General features: G+C 38.1%; 3 protein-coding genes across 4 annotated transcripts; all 3 read right to left on the minus strand.

Annotated features, from left to right (window-relative positions):
* Nucleotides 1–1,957: 1,957 nt before the first annotated feature.
* tfg (trafficking from ER to golgi regulator) lies at nt 1,958–12,056 on the minus strand. Of its 2 annotated transcripts, none has more exons than XM_039655574.2 (8): nt 11,922–12,056; nt 10,142–10,329; nt 9,222–9,305; nt 6,316–6,462; nt 5,792–5,941; nt 5,255–5,410; nt 3,227–3,310; nt 1,958–2,815 (listed from the first exon to the last, which is right to left on the minus strand). In XM_039655574.2, exons 2-8 carry the CDS (start codon nt 10,323–10,325, stop codon nt 2,430–2,432), a joined length of 1,191 nt encoding a protein of 396 aa, XP_039511508.2. In that variant the 5' UTR covers nt 10,326–10,329; nt 11,922–12,056; the 3' UTR covers nt 1,958–2,429. The 2 variants fall into 2 exon arrangements, with proteins under 2 accessions (XP_039511508.2, XP_039511510.2); XM_039655576.2 differs by having other exon boundaries at nt 10,142–10,326; nt 11,922–12,036.
* A 537-nt stretch (nt 12,057–12,593) lies between these two features.
* jagn1a (jagunal homolog 1a) lies at nt 12,594–13,978 on the minus strand. Its single transcript, XM_039655577.2, has 3 exons — nt 13,849–13,978; nt 13,170–13,275; nt 12,594–13,074 (listed from the first exon to the last, which is right to left on the minus strand). The coding sequence occupies exons 2-3, from the start codon at nt 13,256–13,258 to the stop codon at nt 12,612–12,614; spliced, it is 552 nt and encodes a 183-aa protein (XP_039511511.1). The 5' UTR covers nt 13,259–13,275; nt 13,849–13,978; the 3' UTR covers nt 12,594–12,611.
* Nucleotides 13,979–15,867: 1,889 nt separating this feature from the next.
* On the minus strand, nt 15,868–24,547 carry col8a1a (collagen, type VIII, alpha 1a). Its single transcript, XM_039655573.2, has 3 exons — nt 24,453–24,547; nt 18,342–18,561; nt 15,868–18,053 (listed from the first exon to the last, which is right to left on the minus strand). Exons 2-3 carry the CDS (start codon nt 18,556–18,558, stop codon nt 16,135–16,137), a joined length of 2,136 nt encoding a protein of 711 aa, XP_039511507.2. The 5' UTR covers nt 18,559–18,561; nt 24,453–24,547; the 3' UTR covers nt 15,868–16,134.
* Nucleotides 24,548–24,942: the final 395 nt, after the last annotated feature.

Raw genomic sequence — 24,942 nt, forward strand, 5'->3', positions numbered from 1 at the left:
TCGACCCGAAAAAAAAAAACGACAGTGGTACCCCTTTCGTTTTTTTTTTTTCGGGCGAAAAATTAAGTTTCTCCAATCTTCTCAAAACTCTGGATTCTGATAGAGGGCCATGAGACTTTAACCTGAGTGCAAAAATGGAGGCTCTAGACCCTTCCAGAGCTGAGATATCGAAACTCAAAAATTCGACCCGAAAAAAAAAACGACAGTGGTACCCCTTTCGTTTTTTTTTTTTTTTTTGGGGCGAAAAATTTAGTTTCTCCAATCTTCTCAAAACTCTGGATTCTGATAGAGGGCCATGAGACTTTAACCTGAGTGCAAAAATGGAGGCTCTAGACCATTCCAGAGCTGAGATATCGAAACTCAAAAATTCGACCCGAAAAAAAAAAACGACAGTGGTACCCCTTTCGTTTTTTTTTTTCGGGCGAAAAATTAAGTTTCTCCAATCTTCTCAAAACTCTGGATTCTGATAGAGGGCCATGAGACTTTAACCTGAGTGCAAAAATGGAGGCTCTTGACCCTTCCAGAGCTGAGATATCGAAACTCAAAAATTCGACCCGAAAAAAAAAAAAAAACGACAGTGGTACCCTTTCGTTTTTGTTTTTTTTTTTCGGGCGAAAAATTAAGTTTCTCCAATCTTCTCAAAACTCTGGATTATGATAGAGGGCTGTGAGACTTTAACCTGAGTGCAAAAATGGAGGCTCTAGACCCTTCCAGAGCTGAGATATCGAAACTCAAAAATTCGACCCGAAAAAAAAAAACGACAGTGGTACCTCTTTCGTTTTTTGTTTTTTTTTCGGGCGAAAAATTAAGTTTCTCCAATCTTCTCAAAACTCTGGATTCTGATAGAGGGCCATGAGACTTTAACCTGAGTGCAAAAATGGAGGCTCTAGACCCTTCCAGAGCTGAGATATCGAAACTCAAAAATTCGACCCGAAAAAAAAAAAACGACAGTGGTACCCCTTTCGTTTTTTTTTTTTTTTTTGGGGCGAAAAATTTAGTTTCTCCAATCTTCTCAAAACTCTGGATTCTGATAGAGGGCCATGAGACTTTAACCTGAGTGCAAAAATGGAGGCTCTAGACCATTCCAGAGCTGAGATATCGAAACTCAAAAATTCGACCCGAAAAAAAAAAAAAACGACAGTGGTACCCTTTCGTTTTTGTTTTTTTTTTTCGGGCGAAAAATTAAGTTTCTCCAATCTTCTCAAAACTCTGGATTATGATAGAGGGCTGTGAGACTTTAACCTGAGTGCAAAAATGGAGGCTCTAGACCCTTCCAGAGCTGAGATATCGAAACTCAAAAATTCGACCCGAAAAAAAAAAACGACAGTGGTACCTCTTTCGTTTTTTTTTTTTTTTTCGGGCGAAAAATTAAGTTTCTCCAATCTTCTCAAAACTCTGGATTCTGATAGAGGGCCATGAGACTTTAACCTGAGTGCAAAAATGGAGGCTCTAGACCCTTCCAGAGCTGAGATATCGAAACTCAAAAATTCGACCCGAAAAAAAAAAAACGACAGTGGTACCCCTTTCGTTTTTGTTTTGTTTTTTTCTGGCGAAAAATTAAGTTTCTCCAATCTTCTCAAAACTCTGGATTCTGATAGAGGGCCATGAGACTTTAACCTGAGTGCAAAAATGGAGGCTCTTTTGGTGATATTAAAATTGGTCACAATAATTATGAAATTTTAGTCGCAATACATTTTGATATGATAAAAAAATCGTGTTAAAAGTAACATAACTTAACTGTGAAGTATATCATAGATGGATAAAATGACTCGTATAATAATATAACATTTAGCTCATGTAGTTGGTGACCTAAAGTGGTGGGGGGGCCCTGCAGTAACTCATAGCCCCGGGGCCCAGTGAGCTCTTAATACAGCCCTGTATATATATATATATATATATATATATATATATATATATATATATTGATTTTTATTCCATAAACAAATGAATAAGCTCCTTTACTTCAGTCTCAAAGTCTTTATTCACCTCCTGAAAACAGTTACAGTTTATACAGAAATGACAGGCTTCACTGCAGAGGACCAGTCAGGGGTTAGTAAAAACCTGGACATTTGAAAAAGTAAAGAAAATGAGTAAAGAAAACTAAACAAATATCACTTACTTTGATAATGGATCATTTACTAGTGTTTAAACAGACTCATTGTTTATGACAAAAATAACACCAATGAGGAGGCTGGTGATAAAATAAACTGCACACACACACACACAGCTGTCCACTCCCACACCGTTTGGTCTCCCATGTGTGCAAACACACACATACAACCTTCACTAGCTCACTGTCACATGCATTCATACATGCACCCAAAGCACAAACAAACACAATATTAGGATGTCAAACATAGATTTCGGGGATGATGTGTTGGAGACAGAGAAAACTTGTAGCGAGGTGCTATGGGGACATTAAAGGGCTTTTACCGATACCCAGGGCCCGGCTGGGTGTAGCCCTGGCCATAAGGGGGGCGGTTTCGGGCATAGGGGTTGGCACCCCCTGGGGGAGGGGTGGTGCCAGGTGGCGGGGTGTATCCAGGACGGGGCTGATACCCCCCTGTGGCCTGGGAGGTTGGAGGCAGGCTGTAGTTAGCTGGCTGCTGAGAGGCCTGGGATGTGTAATTTTGAGCAGGAAAAGCTCCAGGTGGGTACTGGGTGGGTCCTTGGGGAGCAGGAGCCTGTGATTGGTTGGAAAACCCAGGAGCTGAGCCAGGGGCACCAGCTGCCTGAGAGGTAGTGGTGGGGTAATTCTGAAACTGCTGTTGAGCAGATGGAGCCTGAGGAACACCAGACTGAGGAGTATAACCAGCTGAAAAAAAGAGTGTTTAAAATTAATCATTCAAAATAAACAACATTAAGGTTTGGTAATAAATATGCTTTGGAATAATTTCAACAAGCCACTATTGATTGCATTTCTTAAATATATTTGATTTACTTTTTAGCAATTGTACATTTTCTTATTCTTTCATTTTAATTACAGGTTATTAGCATATTTGATTTTTTTATTATTCACAGGCAAGGCTAGTTATTTTTTTAATTTGCCATCCAATTTTGTCCAAACTTTTCAGAGAAAATGAAGCATCAGACCAACATAAAATAGTATATGAATAATTGTTTTCTAAAGACTATCAGTTTCATTATGAACCAGGCTTAAAGTTCAGCTGTAATTAAAGGAGAAATCATTAGTATTTATTTTAAAGAAGGGTACTGCATCGGGTACCAGGGTACTGCATCGGGTACTGCTGCTGGGGTCCCGCTGGCGGAGGATATCCACCTGGAGCCTGATACTGCTGATACATCTGACCTGTTCAATCACAGAAGAAGATTTTTTTAAGGATTAAGATTCACAGTGTTAAGGGAGGGAATTCCCATAAAAATCAGGAAGCATCTATTGGATCCTAGCATGGATATCCCACTGTTACTTGGTTTCACCATCAAAAGTTTGAGAAAAATCTGGAACACCAGAGGGCCATAAATATTAGGAACTGATCTCTCTCGCTCAGTGTTGGAATATATTAGGATATCTGGCATGTTACTCTGGAATATCAACAAATAAAGTGCCAATACAGAGGAGCTGATTGAAAACATGCAAATAAGAAACCCATATAATATTGAGCCGTCAATGGTTCATTTAAATGCTGGCAGTAGGTGACAGTCTGACCATCTGTATAGGGCACAGTTCCTAATCCTGACCAACACATTTTAAACCTTTTATGCCTGGTTCAGACCACACAACTTTAAATGTCTGCAGATAGCTGTGCTGTTCAGACTACGTGACTTGCTGTCTGTAATGTGGACTCTTGAAGTCGTTGTGGTGTTTAAATTACATTAATAATTCACAACAGGTTACACACTACATGAGCTGACAACAACTGTCAGCCAACAAAAATCTGGTCCAAAAAGCAAGTTTGGTCATGAAAACACATCTGGAACATGAAAATGACGTGAAACAGGAGTAACAACAATATAAAGGCATTTGTTCTCCTGCCACACAATAATATATGTTGCTCCATTTCTAGTGTCCACACTTATTTTGAAGCCATGCTGGTGCTGCAGTTTTTCTTCCGGGGACCTCAACCCAAGTCTTGCTCTCCCATTGGCTATATTTGTTTGCTGTTGGAAAGGCGTCAGCAAGCCTCTTTGATGTCGTTGAGTGATACCCCTTTTCCACCAAAGCATTTTGAGAGCCATTGTGGAGCCGGTGACTACTCGTGAACCAGTTCTTTGTGTTTCGACAGCCAAAGAACCGGTTCTAGGCCAGGAAAATTGGTTCCAAAGAGCTAGTTGACTTGAAAATCGGGCTTAATATCCTATAGCCTGAAATTGGCATTAGTTGGATTCCAAATAAATAAAAAAAACCTTACAATTATCCCAATATTTTTAAAGACCTCAAACAGCAATATAATCTTTCACATAAATATATTACGATAGGTAGAGATAACAGTGGCTTCGCTGACACAAAGCAGCAGACTGATTATCCAAACCAAAGTTCATAAATGCTTGTGTGCGTCGCACCAAGAAACTAATGAGAAAAGGCTGTGTGTGTCCCAGTGCGGCATGCGATGTGAATAATAAAGCAGAGAAAAGCATCACAACTCATGAAACCATGGCAACCATCTGCATAATATGCCAAATCTAGAACAGCTCTGCACAATTTCTCATGTGCACTGCGTCTATCTGGAAGAACTTTGGAAGAGGAGGGGGTGGGATCAAGCCCAATGGACGGTCGGAGAATAACATTATGCTCTTGACTTGAAGGCCATTTGATTTGTGGTTTGTTTTTCTTCCGCTGAACAGCTTCCCAAAGGCCTCAGTTAGAAGACAACATCTGTAAGGTGCTTTTATGCTGCTAACAAATAAGTTTTGTGTGCATTGTTTGTACGAGTGTGAGAGAACATGTGTAAGAACAGGTGTGTGACCTTCCTGCCAAAGCAGCATGGCCAGCCAAAATGAGATTAGGCCAGCATTTCTCAAATGACTAGACTGAAGTGGACGTTTTTTGGATAAAGAACGAGGGGAGATATTCCAATGGCCAAGCATGCTCTGAATCCACTACAAAGACTTTATGGCCATATGATTCTTTGTTCATTTTTCTTTTGCTGGACTCTTTCCCATAAGCATCAGAAGAAAACATCTGTAATAGGGATGTGCAAAACTACCTTCTCAAAATCAACTGGCCAGGCTTATGGAAGCCCTAAACAATTACTACAAGTGTACTGGAGTACAATTTGTAAAAGCGGCAATTTACCATCCATAGTACTAGAGGGAGGTTGTTGGACCCCAGAGTAAGGTGGGGGAGCCTGGGAAGCCAAAGCAGAAGGGGGCGCTGCAGAGGATGAAGAGGCAATACTGTCTGGAGTAGCAGAGCGCTCCTCTGCAGCAGCGGTGGCAGCTACAGCTGGAACTGGAAAACAAGGAACAGATAAGGAAAATGTGATTCATTATAAATCAGGTGGTTCCAGATATAAAATCTGAATGAACGAGCGACACTTAAAGCCGTACAAATAACAGACAAACACACCTGTGACAGCCCGTCAACTGAAACTTACATTAATGCAGCAAGTGGCTATAAAAACCATTGAAAAGTGCAAACTATTAATGTATATAAAAGTGTTATAACTAAAAAAATAGCCCTCTAATAATCTTAATAAACATTAAGCTTCTTTTTAAATGTCATTTCAGATTTTTTTTTTAACACTGTGATAAAGAACTTACAACAAATGAAAAATTTCACAATTAATAAGCCACAAATAAATTCAATGAAATCTGTACATGAATAAGGTACCTTGGGCAGGTTCCTCAGACAGGCCAAATGCAGAAATGACATTCTTGTTGACCTCTTCCTGGTTCTTCAGGGGGTCAAACGCAGACATGCTAGCAGCACTAACCGGCGGGGCATACTTCATTGTTGAATCTACTGCATCATTCACACATTCTGTCACACAGAGACATCAGAACAAGACAGCTCAAGAAGTGCCTTTCTGTAACTCTCTAGGTAATTTATGAGGTTCAATTTAAAAGAGCAAATTAACCCAAAATTTTGAATTCCGTCATCCTCCTCATTCTGTTCCAAACCCATATGACAAATGTGTTTGAATACATTCAAATGTGACACATCAAGACATAACTTCTTATTTATGAGTTTCTGTAGTAGTTTCGGTAGTAAAGTCTTATGGGTTGGGAATGACACAAGGCTGTGTAAATGATGTTTTCACTGAAAAAAAACCTTTGTGCTCTCCAACTTATAGAGTTTCAAATGCTTTAGTTACAGTATTGGATAAGAAGAATGAGAATGACTCATGTGTGTACCGGTTTCTGGGTTGGTGCTCTCTGGGACAGACTCTGAGGGGGGCTCCAGGCTGTCCAGCAAGCTGTTGACTTTATTCCTCAAATGGATCAGTTCTCTACGCAGGTGCTTCACCTGAGATGACTCCAGTGGTCGAGGCTGCCCATTCACTGCGAAAAACACAAGCATTATTGTTTAAAACACTTTGTTCTAACTATTTTCATAAAACTATTCTTCCAATCCATGTAGCTTTGGGATCTAACCAGCTGCCAGACATTTCATCAACCACTTCATTTCTATTTTTGTCATTCCTTTCTTTCATCCAAATTCCTGTCTAACATTTTAAACATCAAAAATGCTACGATTTTGTAATTTCATGCAGCTTTTCACTTTCAGTTAGGACGGAACAATTACTTAACACTGGAAACTTAGCCTGGATAGGATGTCAAAGTCAACAAGCGATCAACAAAATTAGATCATTTAGATAGCCAGACTATGTCTATAAGGTGAGGTAATCCAGAGTTTTGCCGTTATGTGTGAGCTTGGAATACTCTTTCCTAAGTCCATGTGTGAGACCGGCTGCCGCTTGAACCATTCCAGACTCATCAGAGATCACACAAGCTCTAGCAGGCGTCCAACCCAGCCCCTGGGCTCCGGTCACACGTTTGGGATGCATACACACACGTGACATTATACAACCATGAACCAGCACATTTGAACTCTTAAAATCTAAATTCTCTACTTCAACCATCCAACAAAGGGCAGGGCTGCATTTGCTAAAAGAAAGTCAAGACATGACTTCATTGGGCTGAAGCACAGATGCTTTGGACAGTGCACAGAGCAGACTTGACCAAAAGTTATTAATTTTTATTAGGAGGAGAAACGTATATTTTGAGTTGGTACTAAAATCGGTTCTTTCAGATCACATGGTCTACACAATTTGAGCATAAATAATACTGGCTTTTGTTACAGCCACGCAGATTGCAACCTTTGATTTTGGCTAAACTTGGCAAATAAATCAGTGTAAAATCGTGTATGAATCAAGCAGATTCAAATCTACAGGCTCGGCAGCGTTTACAATGACACATTTGAAGAATAGTCGGCACATGCTGAGAACTGGCACTGACACTGCAGTGCAGATGTACCTGAGTGAGCCAAACATCGCCAGAACAGAGAGAGCATGACGTTATTGGGCAAGTAACCGGGTTTGATTTTCCTCTCTTAAGAATATTCATTTGTGCCACAGACCAGTTAAAAAGAAGAATTGCTTTTCAGCACAGCTCACGAAATTGAGAGCAGATTTAGAGCCTATCAAATGACCCTGATCCTATATAGAGAAGCTTGTTAGCTGCAGGGCCACCACTCTTTTTAACCAATGAATTTACATGACTCTTCAGGTCATTCATCATGTAACAACATGGATTTTTTTTTTTATTTTAAACTCACAATTTCTACCTGACAAAATATTTTAGAACTTGGTATAACAAAAAAATTATATTCTTTATAAAACAAGTGCTCATGGCATTTTACAATTTTATTAATTAAATGACTTTTCTAGGTCTAGAAATCAAATTTTTTAAATTAGGTTTCCTCATATATCAAGGTTTACCAAGACCTAGGGAACCCTGGCTCTTCAGGTCTTAATTGAAATCATTTTAAGTAATATTGAGGTGCCCCGGGGTTGAGAACCAATGCATGTTCTTAAAAAGTATAAGAAATACTCATTCTGTTTTAAAGTACTGCATTAAATCTGTTAACATTTAGGATATATTTAAAATCCAAAAGTTGTGTCATAGTGGCCCAACAAGTATTTGAACAATCAGGTCACACTTAAAGGGGTTACCACCAGATTGTAAGGTTCCATTGCACCCTAAATCCAAAATGAACACCCCACTAATAACCTCACATGGTCAGACAGTCATTATCAGATCAAATCTTGTTCTATTGCACCCTCTGCTGGACCTAAAAGCTCCAGCTGTGTTTTCATTGAAAGAGAAAAAAAACGACATCTTCTGGTCGGATGAAATTTGACCAAGTTCGGCATTTTTAAGATTAAAAGAGCTTAACTCTACAATAATACACCATCCATGCCGATGTGGGATTATGTGCTTAACAGAGAGTCCATTTTAACCCAAAGGTTAAAGGATACAGCTCTGTATAACACTCTGTTTTCTGGGTCACAAAGACACAATGTGGAATCAAAAAGCGTTTCCACATTGGTATGTAAAAAAAACACCATCCAAAAAGCATAAAAACAACAATGGGGTGCATATGAGCTGCTTGGTTCTTATAATGCTATACACCTATTCTGTCAAGGGACACCATGACTACTGGAGCGTTTTTGAAATATGATCTTCCTGCAGGTAAGATAAAACTACACAAGCTCACTGACCTCAACTCTGAGCATGATTAGCACTGATGCGAACAGTGTTGTTGTGCCTGTATCTGTGGCCTGAAGTTTGTTTTAAGAATATAACTTGCCCCCAGTTTGTAAAATGAACAAAAAAACACATTTACAGATCTAAACGATATACACTTAAAATGGAAGTATAGCAGGCAGGTGGGCTGGATGAATGAACAAAAATACAAGCTTTAAGTTTCAGATTTCAAAGCAATAATAAAAACATAGATATTGCTCTACATAGATATTTTAAGTGGTTAATTTATCGTTTTAATTTTTAATTCTGCTATATGTGAACAATGGTTTACAAAAAAGTTACATATCATTCCTTTCATGCTCCTTCATGGTGCAGATACCAAGTGGAAGTAACAGTTCATATATGATTTGGTATTTCCAATACACATGTCACCAGTTTCATACTGATACCCTAGGCTTCTCTGTAAGTTTATTACTGTAAACATTTTGCATTCACTCTAGAATAGTCATGTCAGGTTGAGGAAAAAACCCTAAGCATTGCTGGTTTCTTACCAAAAAGAGTGAGCTTCAATATTCTACTGCACTGGATCGCAAAGGACAAATCAGAACTATCAAAGATGGTAATAAGGTCATCATCTGAAAGAGAACAGACAAATGTAGAGTTTGAGACAGTACAGAGTTTGAGATCTAGACCAAAGTCTATAGTGCAAAACTACTGAGAGGTTTGATATAGGTTTATTTATCTTATAGTATTATAGAACATGACCGATCAGTAAATGTAAATGCTAGTTCTGTCAATCGATTAAAAAGAAAACCCTCTTAAATCACATTTTGCATTGTTCTGTAAATAATCGGAATTAATTGCACCTAACATTAAAAGTTTTTAATATATATTTTTATATTGTTAAACTTTCACATGATTTTCCAAAATAATGTACAAACAACAAAGACAGTCTATTTTAAATATTTAATGGAATTGTTTGCTATTCACTAAAAACAAAGGTGAGTATCACCGATACCAGAACTGATACTGACATCACAATTACATGGATTTTTATTTAGCCATTAAATGATTGCCACTTAACATTACACACTATAATTGAAAGCTATCAGCTTTAACATTAAATAGGCTTTTTTTAATATAAGTGAATAATCTTCACTTATTTTTTCTACTTGCCCAGTCAGACTGGTTCAGATTTTTACCTGCCCTGCTAAAATGCAGAAAAAAGTAATTGTTTTCGTTTCATGGGTTATGACCCATGTAACCCTGTAAACAGTGATTTTTAGTACGTCTAACAGGTAAATATAGGAGGTTATTTTTTTTAGTTTAAAGACTACAGGGGCATATGAATTAAAAATAAATAAATACAGATGTGCACGGATAAATCACTTATTTTAAGCACTGCAACATTCTAAAAAAAATAAGTATATTCCAAATAAATTTTTGATTTCTTGGTGACTTTAAGACAGACCTTCATCCTTATATTTGATGGCGACTTCATCGCTGCTCTGTAGCTGCCCACGAAAGACTCGCTGCATCATCAGCAGGAGCTCATCGTAGGTGATGTCTTCATTGTGGATGGGGATACGACGAATATCATCCCCCAGCTGAGCTTTAATGATCAGCTTTCCACTCAGGTCCAGCTGGCCATTCATACTGCTGAAAAAAACAACAACATTTTTTAATGTAAATACTGTATTTTAAATTTGTATATACATATCAAAATAAGGATTACACTGACCAATTCCATTAGCTAACCAGCATGGTATCCAATTTAATACAATCACAAACTTGAAATTATATGAATCTACTGCAGAATTGTCAAAATGGCCACTTATGCCAGCCAATGAGACACTCTTACGATTACTGGACTATTAGCATTAGAAGCGGGCCATTTATCACTAATGCATCACATGCACATCTGATAGTACAATACAAGCTGAAGCGAAACACACTATAAGAGCTTGAACAGAGCTCTGGCTAAATTAAATGTAAGCATACAGACTTAGCTAATAGCCCACAATAAAACCTCTGGCATGATCTATTAAGACACATTTCGTCATGTTCTTCTACAAGAAGCATATAATTCCACTCGCAACACAACAGTTAACTATGAAATGTGATAGTTGTAACTCAATAAGTGTCTTCTTCACCCACCACTAACTTTCCTGCTTTTGTTATGGATATGGAACGTCAGGGAATCACTCATGTTTTACCTCAAACCCATACTCTATGACTCATCTATGAGGTTTTATCTGAACAAGTGCTACTGTCCATTGGTGAGACATACTATAAGTTCACAGAAGTCTAAGGGTCATGAGATCTAAGATGATTTGGCACATGTAGATGGCTCGCAATCTTTCCCGGTACAGACTTTAGACTCAGACAAAATGATAGGGAGGCACATTTTGGGTTTTTATATCAATACACACGATTTGAATGTGCGTGTTCAATCAAGAACTATCTCAGCCGGGCATTCTAACTGTAGCATGAAGACTGTCTGTATTTGACTCAAGGAATTCAACGACAACCACGCTTAAAACTCTGCCAATTCCTAACTATTACCCGCTGGATCAAGAAAATAACAAAAAACAAGTGGCAAACTGGCAATCAAACAACGATTTACTTCTGTCTTAGATTACTATTTTAACTCGTTGTATGAATTTGTCATGCATATGTAATGAAGGTTTTCACTGGTTGGACATGTTAAATAGGGCAGATGACAGTTTCCAATAACAACAGTCCAGCATCAGCTACCTAAGCTAACTGAAGATCGTTTAGACGAGAAGATGGTGTGGTTTTGGGGGTGTAAGGCAACACCACACATCAGGCCTTTTAAAAGTCAAGCAAAAGAAAGATTAAATTAAAACATCTCATCAGGCCTCATTCACCTGATGATACAGCAACTTCCTGCCAGATAAAGGTCTGAGAGTGACAATTCTCCCGGCGTAAAAAAGGAATAATTACAGTTAATAAACCTCAAATAAGTTATTAAAACAACCATTCCTGTGTTTTAAATACTGCTATTTAACTGTCCCACACTGATTTTAAAAACACTGTCTATTAAACAAAACGTCTCTGTTTTCTTTAGCTTGCCCTAGTTTCACACAGGCTAAGCTATGCTAATGCTAGTTTGCTTGACAACCGGCTAACTGCTAATGGTTATTATCCAGGTTATTTTGCCCTACCAACCTGTGAAGTTACCATATAAACGTATCTACATGTTTGTACGAGAAGCCTTGAATCTCTACCTGGTGGTTTGGACGTGTCAATCCCAGCCGCAGCCTGTGTGTCCTGGACTTTAGCTGAACGACGTCTGACTGACTGATGATCGGAAACGCCTCACAGCGACCTGTACGTGGCAAAACCTCAAACGCGCATGCGCGCTACCCGGACACTTTGTACATTTAATAACCAGGCCAAGATCTCCATAATGAAGGTTTACTGATTTACTGGTGGGCTATGGCGTCTGAATTTTGTTACTAAACCAAAAATGATGAATACATTTTATTTTCAATTGATCATATCATTTTAGAGTTTAACTGATTTATATTTAAAGATGGTAGAAATAGATGCCTTATATGAGTCACATAGTTGACTTTTATGATGAGGCTATATGACTATATACTATGTTAGACCTTGTTAGATAAAAAAACAAAATCAGGCTTAAAATGAAATCATCAGTAGCCTATAAAATACATTACAAAGAAATATCTAAATAAATATTTTATTTATTAAGTATTAGAAATTGTGAATTGCTCTGTTTTCTTGGACATAGACCAGACCTCCTGAAGAAACAAATTTAAATTAAGCAGAATTCTAGGTCTTGTGTAAATAAATGTAAGATTTGGCTTGCAAATATACATATTTTAACATTAAAAATAATTGCATGCATTGTAGCAACAAGACATAAAATGAGCATGGTCAATACAATAATGTTTTTATTTCTTCTTCTTCTCTTGTGTTGAGTTGAACCAGGCATCTAAAAGCTTCTTGCTGTAGTAGATTTGCCATGCATGCACCTGAACAGCAATCACCATGAGTAGATACATCACAGAGACAGCCGAGAAGCCAAAGATAAACCGGTAGGCCTTCCCGTGTCGGTACAGCTGCTGGGCCAGTGGAAACATTTCCATTGCACCAAAAATCAAGGGTGCCACAGAAAACAAACCAGCACTGATCATGGAGATCACAAGGTAGCTGATGTTGTTCTTCGGCATGGCCAGGGCTCCAATAAGCGAGGGCAGGAGACTCAAAAGGTAGGGATACTCCCACTGATAGGGCATGGCCACCAAGTCATGCGACACCAGATTGAGGTGACTAACAGCCACTTGAGCCGCCACCAGTATCCATATGAGGAAATGCACGAAGGTGAGCTTTTTTATCTCTGATTTCAATGAAGCACTGAAAGACATTTTCAAAAGTAAAAAAACACATATTCTGATGTAAACAATTTCATTGACAATGTTAACCTGTGACGGTTGGTAGGTTATAGTTACCTCATCTGATAGTGAGATGCCACTTTCTCTCTGTGTTTAAAATCACTCCCATCAGTCCCTGCAGCTCTTGGGCCAGCACGCGATGCCATTGCCAAATTCAAGATAACTGTAACACCATACAAATATGTTATTCACAGGCCTTACATAACAGTTTAACAATATGCGATTATTATACAGACAGAGCAATTTGAATTGAAATAGAAATAGATTCATATCCCAAAATGCTGAAATTAGGCTAATTATTCAGAAGGTAATAGCCTAAGATACTGAAAAGGTCAATATTGCATTACTTTTAGAGGTTTGTACAGACATAGTCCTGTAATATCTCAACATCTGATCAATCTAACAGACAATTAAGTGACAAGAAAACACCTCAGCACTTATATGAAAGGTGGGGAAAATATTAACCCAATAGCATATGAGCTATTGTACTTATGTATGGCCTAATCATATGAAATTCATAAGCATGCAAGATGAAGCAACAAAAATAGGCCTATGTCTATTTGGTAGCTACAGGAATTCAATAAAGGCATGAACTGGAAATGAACTGGAAGGCTAGCCTATTAAATAATATCTTGCCGGATGAAGGATAAATTGACCGTTTCAACTGCGCGGATCATTGTAAATAGAAAGCGGTTAGGCTATTTTATGTGATGCGCCTTTTAATAAAATAACTTACCGTGTGGATTGGTGAAAGGCAAACGAAAGCAGCAGTGACAGGATTAAAAGAGGAAATGTTCACACAAAGGATTTTTATCAATGAAGGCAATAATATGTTGCTCATGCGCACAAAAGAATCTCTCCGCCCCTCCGTGCGATGTGATTTGACAGCCCAGTATCTACGCATCCTCAGCATCACCGAGTATACTGAGCATACTGAGCCAGTTGCTTAATGGCTCATGAATATTTATTGAGTTCATTGAGGTCCATTCTGATTTTTAAAGAAAGAAGAAGTAACAGCTGGCTGCTACATGGCTGCTACTATGCCACTAATGTGTAATATTTAGTCCCTGTGAAAAACGCTTCCAAAGTGTAGGCTGTAGCCTACATGAATAGCCTATTATTGATATTTCGGATATTTCCCGTGTTGTGGGCGTGGCCTTGAGACAACGCGCAAATCAGTGCTCGCTCCTTAAATCGCAACTCGTTTAATATCATTTCGGAAAGGTAATAAAGATTATTTCTATGTCTCTGCCTCTGCCTGTGGTCCAGGGCAGGGGTGGTTATCATGGAAAGTGAGCACGATAAAAATGAATGTTCATGACTTTGAGCCTATGCTTTGAGCTTTCGCCATAACCATAATCGTATTTCCTATCTTTTTAATTTTTAAATATATTTTTTAGGCACAGACATCGAATAATTTAGGTATTTCATTATCGTGAATAGGCAGTTTGGCCTAACCTACGTACGTAAAATAATAATAATTTAATTTAGGATCTCCTTCACATCAAGAATATTTATTAATCCGTGAATTGTGGCTATCTCTTAATGAAACTCGGGACTAAGACCAAAAGTTGTTGCTTTCTGTGGCCTACTGCGCTAATTATGGCTATTGAATATCATTGACAATTAGGCTAGCCTGTGCCATTTTGGCGTAGGCCTGTTAAATTTTTTTATTATTATTATTATTTTTTTTAAATAGCTACTCTTAACAATAAATGAGCAGTATAGGCTCAAGATGCAACAGATCCCATTAGAACTATCATTTTCCTATAGTATTTATTTTCGTACATGGTAGGCTAAAAATTTGTATCGTAAATTTGATGCTTTAAATTTAAGATATTTTAGTAGGCTACCATATAGTTTTATAGTATAGTATAACATATTTTTCCCTTAGCATATGGCATGGTTTGCCAATTATCACATGATCATAATTAGGTGATGTTTTTTTTTTTAGAAGATATATATTAATACATTTCTGGTACAGTAAATTGATTGACATAAAATTGTGAATGTAAATCATCTTTATTACAAAATTCAAAGAAAAAGTCACCAATAAGTAGGGAGGGGGGAGTCATTGGATTAGACTATTTTAGCACCGTTGTTCAAAGTGACCAACATATAAAAACAAAGGTAATTACACAATCGATAGACAAAAAAATTAAATAAAAGAGTAATATTTCAGATGAAAACTCAATTCAGAGTTGGTTGGAAACAAGGGACCTGATATGAAATATAATTTGTGATAGTGAGATTTAAATTATTGCATGAAAAACTGTAATTTTTCACAGTTCACTTTAGGAACATAAGTGGTTTTCAGACAATATGTATAGTTTAAAAACAGTCTTTTTTGGGGAAGGGGAATAAACTAAAATCTAGCACACATGATATCTCTCTCTCTCTCTCTCTCACTCTCTCTCTCTCCCACTCTCTCTCTCTCACACACACACACACACACACACACACACAATTGTAATTTGGTTGCAGTTCACACAGCGCATGTGTTACAATATTAGAAGTGTGCAAAAATTTTAACATTTTTTTTAAATCATTGATAAAGAAAGACAAATATTACGTGATTTTTTTGAAAAATTGAATGCCGTTTCTCATCTCATTTAAAGCAAATACATTATTTATCATGCAAATGTCCAAATGACATTAAAAATAGTGTTCTAAACATTTTAAAGCATGTATACTCATGTTGGATACCATCAATTAAGCAAATACATAAATACATTACAAAAACAATCTTCTCAAAAAGCTGTTTTAATGTGGTGTTGAATTGACGTTTCTTACAACAATCTGTGAGAGTCTTTGTGCAGGTTGTATCTTTATATGTACTCTGTAATTTAACATTGCATAGTCTGTAGATTGATATTGTTGGGTGGAGTTTAAAAGGGCTGTCTCCGAGTCTTCTTTATTCCCTGTAAAAATGTACTTAAAAATAATGACATTTTTAAGTCACACATTTTAATGTCAGTTCTTTCATCCCTCTCCTTCAAATTATCTCACTTATTCTTGCAATCTACATTGGGTACAGTAAAAAGCCAGAGAAGGAAGAATGGACATACTGTCCTGCATAAAATCCAGCTGCCTGGTCAGATGGTAATTGTAAATAAACTGTGTCTCCTGGTTGTAATGGAATCACAGCACTCCCAGATGCTTGATCAAGGAAACCCTTCTTGTACTCATCATATGTATACATAAGTGGCTCCCCATTCCTGTAGAGCCCAACCCATACATTGGCACCCTTGCAGTGCAAATGATAGGCGAAGTAGTAGATGCCTGGGAGGTCACAGGTGAACACACCGGTCTGAGGGTTGTAATTCTGACGCCCATTATACAGTAGTTTGTCAAGCACTATTGGAGTGCCAACTGGAGGGAATGGTGTGGTCAGCTGGGCAGTGAAAGCAGGCATCTCCAGACTATTGGCACCCATCATGTCACCCCCATATTTCCCTTTCTTGTATCCACCAGCTTTCATACCATCAAGGGCAGGGCCCATCTCAGGAAGAACACCCATCAGGTCAGGGGAAGGAGGGGGGCCTGGGGGTCCAGGAGGTCCCGGTAGACCTGGCCTTCCTGGCTGACCTGGGTTTCCATTTTGGCCAGGTGGACCTGCTGGACCAACAGGACCAGGCATTCCGGGGCTGCCTTCACCGGGTGGACCAGCTTGACCTGATGGACCAGCTTCTCCCTTTGCCCCGGGTGGTCCAGGAGGCCCAATGAGTCCTCCAGGCCCTGCAAGACCTGGAATGCCTCTAGGACCCTGTGGTCCTTCTGGGCCAGGCTGACCATGTTCTCCTTTAAGACCAGGTAGGCCAGATGGTCCTGGGGAACCAGGTAGACCATTGCTTCCTACTTCTCCTTTGGGACCTATGGGTCCCGGTGGCCCTCTTGCCCCAGGTTCTCCATCTTCACCTTGGAGGCCTGCTTGACCAGGAAATCCTGGAGGACCTGGTTGTCCCATAGGCCCCAGATCTCCCTTGGCTCCTTCTAAACCTCCCTCTCCTTTTAGCCCTGGGGAACCAATTCCACCTGGTGCCCCCATTGGTCCAGGAGGGCCTATAGGACCAGTTTGACCAGGTGGTCCAGTCGGGCCTGGTTGACCACCATAACCTTTGTCACCTTTTGGTCCTTGAGCACCAGGAAGCCCTCCCACTCCTTTATCACCTTTTGGGCCAGGGTATCCAGGTTTGCCAAATCCAGGTAATCCAGCTTTCCCAGGTAACCCTGGTGGTCCTTGTAATCCTTTGTGGCCAGGTGCCCCTGGCTGGCCTGGTAATCCACTTTCTCCTGGACTTCCAATACCAGGGGACCCTTGTGGTCCTTGTGGGCCCAGTCCACCAGGTGGACCCTCTGGACCTGGCTCCCCAGGCTGTCCAGGTTTCCCTGGCACACCAGGTGGACCTGGTACACCAGGAAGACCAGGCTTACCCACACCTGGTAATCCTGCCTTCCCTGGGAGCCCAGGTGGCCCAGCTGGCCCTTTGGGCCCTAGTGGGCCTGGTTGCCCAATTCCTCTGTCTCCTTTAGGCCCAGGTAACCCTGGAAGACCAGGGAAACCTTTATGTCCTGGATCTCCTTTACCCCCTGGCTGTCCTGGTAATCCTTGTCCACCAGGCTTTCCTATTCCTGACAGGCCTGGGGGTCCAGGAGGGCCCTGTGGCCCAGTCATGCCTGGTTGTCCCTCTTCACCTCTGGGTCCTTGTTCACCTTGCTGTCCAGGCGGCCCAATACCTCCTGGCTTCCCGGGCATACCTGGCATTCCTGGCTTACCAACTCCAGGGAATCCTGGAGGACCAGGAGGTCCCGACCTTCCAGGAGGGCCTGGCATTCCATTGCCTGGAGGCCCAGAAGGTCCTTGGGGCCCAGGTGGTCCAGGGGGCCCTTGGGGTCCAGTCTCTCCCTGAACACTTTGCTCACCTCTGGGAATAGTCTCACCTTTGTAAAGGAAAATCAGGGATGGGGTTAGGTAACAGTGACCATAAGAAGGTATGTCAGCATAAGTAACAAAAAAAAAAGAAAAGAAATTAACCACATTTAAAACAAATGAATTAACCAGTAAATAAAGGGAATTCATAAGGTAGAATGTATATTACATACTGTATCAACAAATTACAGTATGATCACTACAAACCCTGTTGTTTAATTTGAAATAAGATCAAACAAATAATAATAATGTATACCTACAATGTGACCACTACTTCTAAGATAAACAAGTGTCCATACCTTTGGTATCTTTGCCTTTGTTTAGGTGCATTGGTAGGTCTTTTTTGTAGTGTGGATATGGCATGTGTGGCATATCCTTTCCCATGCCCATATGAGGCATCTGTGGTAAGGGTTGGTGCTGTTGAGGATGTGGATTGTGTCCATAATATGCACCCCCAAAAACAGATGGCAGTACAGCCAATTCCACGAAAACTACCAGGAAAGCAGCCATGGCCATGGCCTGGGTAAGAACAAACAAAGGAAGATTATGAAATATTCTTTATAATCAATTTCACATTCTTTCAGCTAAAAACAAAAGAACCAGTCCATTTAGTTTAGAATATTGAGAGCAAATTCTGAAAACAATAAATGCTTCTTTCAAAAAACCTTGCCAACCTAAAACTTTTGAACGATATTAATTCATAATATAATTAATTCAATGTTAATATCACCCTCCATAATTAAATCTCCTCATACATTTTTCTAACTTGCTTTGAGATTAGACAACAATACATTCTCAGACATCTAAATTTAGCCTAAACTCTTAAACGTGACCTTAAAGCTGACATTTTAACTGTAAAAGCAAAGGACAGGAAGCAAACCCTTTATTGGAATTTCTCACTTCTAAGAATTTCTGTGGAAATTCTCAGTAACTAGAAAGACATTTCCAGCAATTCACCTTTCACACAGCAGGAATCCCAGACAGTAAACAGTAGATGTTCATGTATGTGTACACCGCTTTATATTTTTGCCTGTCTTTTGTTAAATGACCAAATAACTTTTAATAAGACGTTACTGTGGTGCTTTAATTTTAATGGGAAAACAATAACAACTTAGATGCGAATGAAAAAAAAGATTGCATCAAGATGATGGGAGAGACAGAGTTGACCTTTTGGCTTTTTCTCAGGCTGCTGAGAATCACACAGATATGCCATAGGCCCTCTAGGTTTAATGCTTTTTGAGAGAGATATATATTTTTGGGCCAAAGACCTAGGCCAATTTGAATGTGCTGTACACTATCATAAAACATTTTTTCAGTTGATTTAGCTTCATGTAATGCTGATAAAATCCACTACAAAAGTTGTTAGAAAAGCATTCTCATACAATACCCTTAATTTATTATTTAATTGCACATATAAATGTTATCATATGATTTGACAGTGTTTATCAAATGGTTTGACAGAAGACATAGTTTCATCCAACCATACTAATTTATTGTTGGCTAAAAAAATGGTTTAGAGCAAAGTAATCAGATCCCACATTCTAAAATGTGTGTTTGCACATGTGACATTATGTGAAATTATGAATGTATATTTCTAGATCAGGTCTTTTCACAATATAGATTGCATCAAAGCAGCTTCACAGTATCAATCAAAACATAACAATGTTCATTTCTTAGTGGAAAAAAAACATCCACGTTTGGTAGAGCTGATCAGGGGTATTACTGATTGGTTAATTAATTTGAATATCCCCAACTGAGCAAGCCAAAGGCAACAGTGGCAATGGTGTCCTAAAACTCCATCAGGTGACCCAATGGAGAGAAAAAACTTCGGAGAACCCAGGTTCAGTCGGGGGCCAGTTTTCCTTTTCTTACCTCATTTTGTGATGAGGAATGTTAATTCCAGATGCCAAAGTGCATAAGAATGATCTGAAAGACTAATATATCTAACCTACTTTTCCATGACCAGGTAAAAGAAAGGGACGGTGAGTGCAGAAGAGAAGAAAAAGGAGGAATGTAACCTCAGCTGATGAAGAAGAATAAAGTCTGCAGATTTTCACCCAATATCAGCAGGCCCCTTTTGCCTCTTTACTATGGATTTTTATTTTACAAGGCCAGAAAAAGTCACATTCACCTGTTTCTAAAAATAAAGCAATCAAATCAGTAAACAACTACAATGTTACAAGGAGAAAAGTCATTAACACTCATTAACACTTATCACTACAATGACTATAACAATATATGTGAACATAACAGTGTTTAATATAACAACATATTAGCAATATTGTCTTAACTAAATTGGACAGCATAATTAGAAATACAATAAATAATATGTTCACACTATGGCCCAATCCTGCCAATAAGTTAAAATATTAATTGCTTTCTATGTTATGAACATAAATTGTAAAAGGTAAAAGATCATGCTTTCCTGTAATCACTTACACATAATAATAAATTCTCAGGAAATTTAGAGATAACCTACATGTAAATGTCTGTATTTATATAAAGTTATTAGCAAAAGATATTTAAGTGACAGTTACCATGAAATTAAAAGTGACAAATTATTTTTTTTTAATGAAATACAGCAGAATTTATTATAAATTATTTGTCCATCATCATTATTATCAAATTGTCCTCGTAGTCTTTTACGCCAATCAACATCTCTTCACTGATGACGTGTTTACATGGCGCAAGGGTGGATCAACCTACCTGTCACTCATATGAGATCACAGCAATAGCAATCCAGAAGAACCATCAAATCAATTCTAGTCCCACAGCCCATTCTCACTCCCAAGGCGTCACCTAATGTAAGTGACGCTAAAGGGCGCCTAAAACGTCAAATATTGAAGCATGGTCAAAGGTGACGCCTTGGGGTGAGAATGCGTTGAGTCCCACCCTACTTTTTTTCCCCACTCTGATATACATCACAACAGAGAAGACATGACTGTAGCAACTTCCATTTCACATGACTTTAATTCACTTTATCATCTGTGAATATCATAACTCTTGATTTTGCAATACACTGCTGTTTCAAGGGTATAGGGTTCAGTATTTTTTTTTATTCAGCAAGGGCACATTCAATTGATCAAAAGTGACAGTTTATAAAGGTATTTATAGTGTTACAAAAGATGTCTACTTCAAAAAAGTGCTCTTTTTTAAAAACAATTCTCAAAAATATTAAGCAACACCACTGTTTTCAACATTGATAACAATAGGAAATGTTTCTTGAGCAACAAATCTGCATTTTAAAATGATTTCTGAAGGATCACGAGACACTGAAGAGCTGGAGTAATGTTGCTGGAACACAGAAATAAACAGCCTTTTAATATGCTGTATTATATAATAATAGAAAACATTTTATTTTAAATTGTAATATTTTACAATATCACTGTATTTTACATTTAAAAAAACACAGCTTTTGTGAGTATAAGGGACTTTGTATAAAAACTTTCAAAAAAACATAACAGCATTTTAAATGGTGGATTTATAATTAGAAAGTCTTTTCAAACCTTTTTCAAACTTTTGATCTCAGACAGCTACATTTAGCCTATACACTCAAACATGACCTTTGACCCTAGTAAAAATGAAAGCCCTCCATGCTATTTGTGAAATGTTCTTCAAGAATCATTTTGCTTTAGTAACTGGACGTATGAACAACACGGCAAATAAGTCTATTTAAATGCTCACATTCGGCCTCTCACTGAGACACAGATGGCCAGCAGTGTTTGCAGAAATCCCTTCCTTGCTCTTGTCTGCCTAGTCCCTCATTCTTCCAGTCTGTCTTTCATTTCATTCAGTCTCTCACACCCTTTTTCCCCATCCCCAGAGCAGTGTGTTCACAAAGAAACACATAAATCATCAATGACAACACTTTTATTCTGGCTTTCTATGGGGAACAAGGAGGGGGGTGATTCTTTCTGCAAACCATGGGAGGATTTTAAGAGGCTGTGATCCAGTAAGACATTCTAGATTATGATTTTATCTACATTGTTAATACCTAAGACATTTCATTTTATTATTCTAACATGTGAGAGGAATAATACTGTGTAATAAGTACTGTAGCTAAATATTTGCGTTAATTCATTTTTAATGTCCATGTTGATTGAATCAAAACCAGAAAGGGTGGCTTTCTCTGACCAATCAGAGGGTGCTCAAATAATTCATATGCCAATCAACCTATAGAATTATTGTAATGTAACACACATCTCCTTTATCTATTGTACCATGTAGCAGACAGACTACACCATCTAGGGAAAAAAAACAGGCCTTTTTGAGGTACAACAAGGTCCTCTTTCTATTTGAGCATCTGTTGGGTTACTTATAGCATTTTAACAGCTGAGCGTTAATAAGAGTGAGAAACACGGCAAGAGTGTGCTAGCCTCAAAGTGCATGTGTGGGGAGAGAGGAAGTTAAGATGTCTGTCGGAAAGAATCTATCGAGCTATCTATCATCTTTCCAGTAGACAATTTAGATCTGTTTCATCTGTTTACTGATAATAAAGATACTGCACTGATACATTTTCTATATAATTAATGACAAGTTATAAATCTGTCGTAATAACCAAAGCAACACTTGTTATTTTAGTAAACCAATGGAACAAATCACCAGTTAAAGACAATGATTGTTACAAACATTTATGATTGAATGCAGTCAGAGCTCCATTCCATCTATCATCCAAATAATTAATTTATGGTTCTGTTTTTCAGTTTTACTTTTGAGATCCTTCTTTAATCTGGATTGTATCGATAATTAGATAGTTTCTTTTCAACTGTAGTCTCATGAGCAGGTTTGCTGACCCACTAAAGTGATACTGAAAGCTGATTCGCTCGAATGCTTACCCCGGACAATGATTGGTTATATGTGAAGAGTGCATATGTGAAGTGCCATTTGAAATTCTCTTCTAGAATGATCATTTTCATCAAGCCCATATATTTAAGTTCAGTAATTTCACTTAAATGACAATTAATAGGTAATCTTAATTGCCATTTAAGTGAAATTATTGAACTTAAATATACAAGCTTGATAAAATGGTCATTCTAGAAGAAAATTTCAAATGGCACTTAGATGCTATTGCATCTGAACTCTTCATTTGCATAAAGAGTCTAATTTCTTTTTATTACTATTTAGAAGTGTTAAACTGCAACAATAATATAATATATTTAATATAATAAGATATTGTTATAAGATATGTTCAAAAATGATTATTTATTTATTTTATTGGACAATATTTTTTGAAGTGATGCTAATTATAAATCCAAAGCAAGTACTTTGCGATTAGTATAGAGGAGGCAAAATTGATTTCAGACACATTGTGGATGGAATCAAACAACATTTCGCTTCTTGAATAAACATTCTGATCCAACGCTTGTCTGTTCACTAATAAGAAGAGACTTTATACTGGCAGACTCCTCCAACATTCCTGTGATTAAACTACTGACAGAAAGAGTGACCTACACAAAAAATAGACCTAGTAGCCTACGTATGCCTACGACCATATATCAGCTGATTAATCTACCATCAAATATTGCAAATCAAACGTCTCACTATATGCCATTAATCACTCACTACACTGTTAATTATTATATGATTAATAAGCTATGACATAACAACCTTTTTTTCATGCTGAAACTGCTAGATTGACAACCACACAATTTATTTCTGCAATAAATGTAGAACGTATTGAAACATTCTTTCAATTAATGAATTGTTGAAACAATGACACAAGTCACATCCCATTGTGCCATTAATAGATGTCTGTTTTGCATCCCTCTCGAAGCTGAGAGTTCATCTAACAGTCCACTAACATGTACACACTATCACAGTCACATATGCCTGCAAAGACACCATATGGCTGTCACCAGGAGGGGGAGCTAACACATTAACCTACAAACTGCACACCAAACTTGTTGAAGCAACATGATGTTTCTGCAACTGTATACTATAGTTATACTAATAGTACACTGTAGAGTGGTTTATACACTTTATAAACCACCCAAAATTGATTAAACATGCTAAAAGTGTTTGCTTTATAATAATCACATTTCTGCAGTAAAATTCATCAGCTTCATTTGTCAGACAGATGAGACATGAGATAAGAGCCCAAATATAAACAGTGTTTTACAATCTAGTATGAAACGCAAATGCACATCTCTGCCTGCTACAATCAATGCAGTATAAGGCAAGGTTTCATTTTAGTTTTCATCACACACTATCTCAAACACTGACACAGAATTATGCTACAAATGGGGGAACATATTTACCTTATATTTATGCTCAACCATTTACTTTTTCATTACGTCTCATTATTCATTTTCTCAAATTTTTCCATTAGTTTTCACAGTGTATATTAATCAATAAAGACAAGCAGTTACAGAATAATAAAATAATTCATTTATTTAAGTATATATCCTTACCTTTCCTTTGTCCGGCTGGAGAAGGAGATAATCTCAAGGATTCTCAGGCTCACTCAGAAAGACCCTAAAACACACACCTTGACCAACTGACCAATGCAAACTGGACTTAAACAAGTAACAGTGTGCAGACGACCACCTTTTATCCACAGCAGGGTGGAGTCAGAGAGCAGGGGAGGGAGAAGAGAGGACTGATTGAGGAGAGAAAGGTTGCTGCAGTATGGATGAACATGTGACAGTATAAAGGTGCACTGTTTTCAGGATAGACATTGAGATTTGTTTGATTTTCCAAAATCGCTGTCTACTGATGACAGCTACACCCTTACTGTGGTACATGACGTCTTCCTGTTCACTGATTAGTCATCACATTCTCAGTTGAGGTAGAGCTGCACAGTTAGAGTTATAAACCTAAACTTAAGATTCCTCTTTAGAATAAGTTAGGATGAGTTCAATATTGAGTTTCCTGTATCGGTATTAGTAATTCATATATTTA

This window comes from Pimephales promelas, chromosome 7 (genome assembly GCF_988280905.1).
Source record: "Pimephales promelas chromosome 7, fPimPro1.hap1.1, whole genome shotgun sequence".
NCBI classification, from domain to species: domain Eukaryota; kingdom Metazoa; phylum Chordata; class Actinopteri; order Cypriniformes; family Leuciscidae; genus Pimephales; species Pimephales promelas.

Coding starts and splice junctions, on each gene's coding strand:
- tfg (XM_039655574.2), bottom strand. CDS start 10,325: ATGAATGGCCAGCTGGACCTGAGTGGAAAGCTGATCATTAAAGCTCAG. Junction 5,942..6,315: donor GAGCACCAACCCAGAAACCG/GTACACACATGA, acceptor TCTGTGTGACAG/AATGTGTGAATGATGCAGTA. Junction 2,816..3,226: donor GTACCCGATGCAGTACCCTG/GTACCCGATGCA, acceptor TCTTTTTTTCAG/CTGGTTATACTCCTCAGTCT.
- jagn1a (XM_039655577.2), bottom strand. CDS start 13,258: ATGGCATCGCGTGCTGGCCCAAGAGCTGCAGGGACTGATGGGAGTGAT. Junction 13,075..13,169: donor GCATCTCACTATCAGATGAG/GTAACTATAACC, acceptor AATGTCTTTCAG/TGCTTCATTGAAATCAGAGA.
- col8a1a (XM_039655573.2), bottom strand. CDS start 18,558: ATGGCCATGGCTGCTTTCCTGGTAGTTTTCGTGGAATTGGCTGTACTG. Junction 18,054..18,341: donor CAAAGGCAAAGATACCAAAG/GTATGGACACTT, acceptor TCCTTTACAAAG/GTGAGACTATTCCCAGAGGT.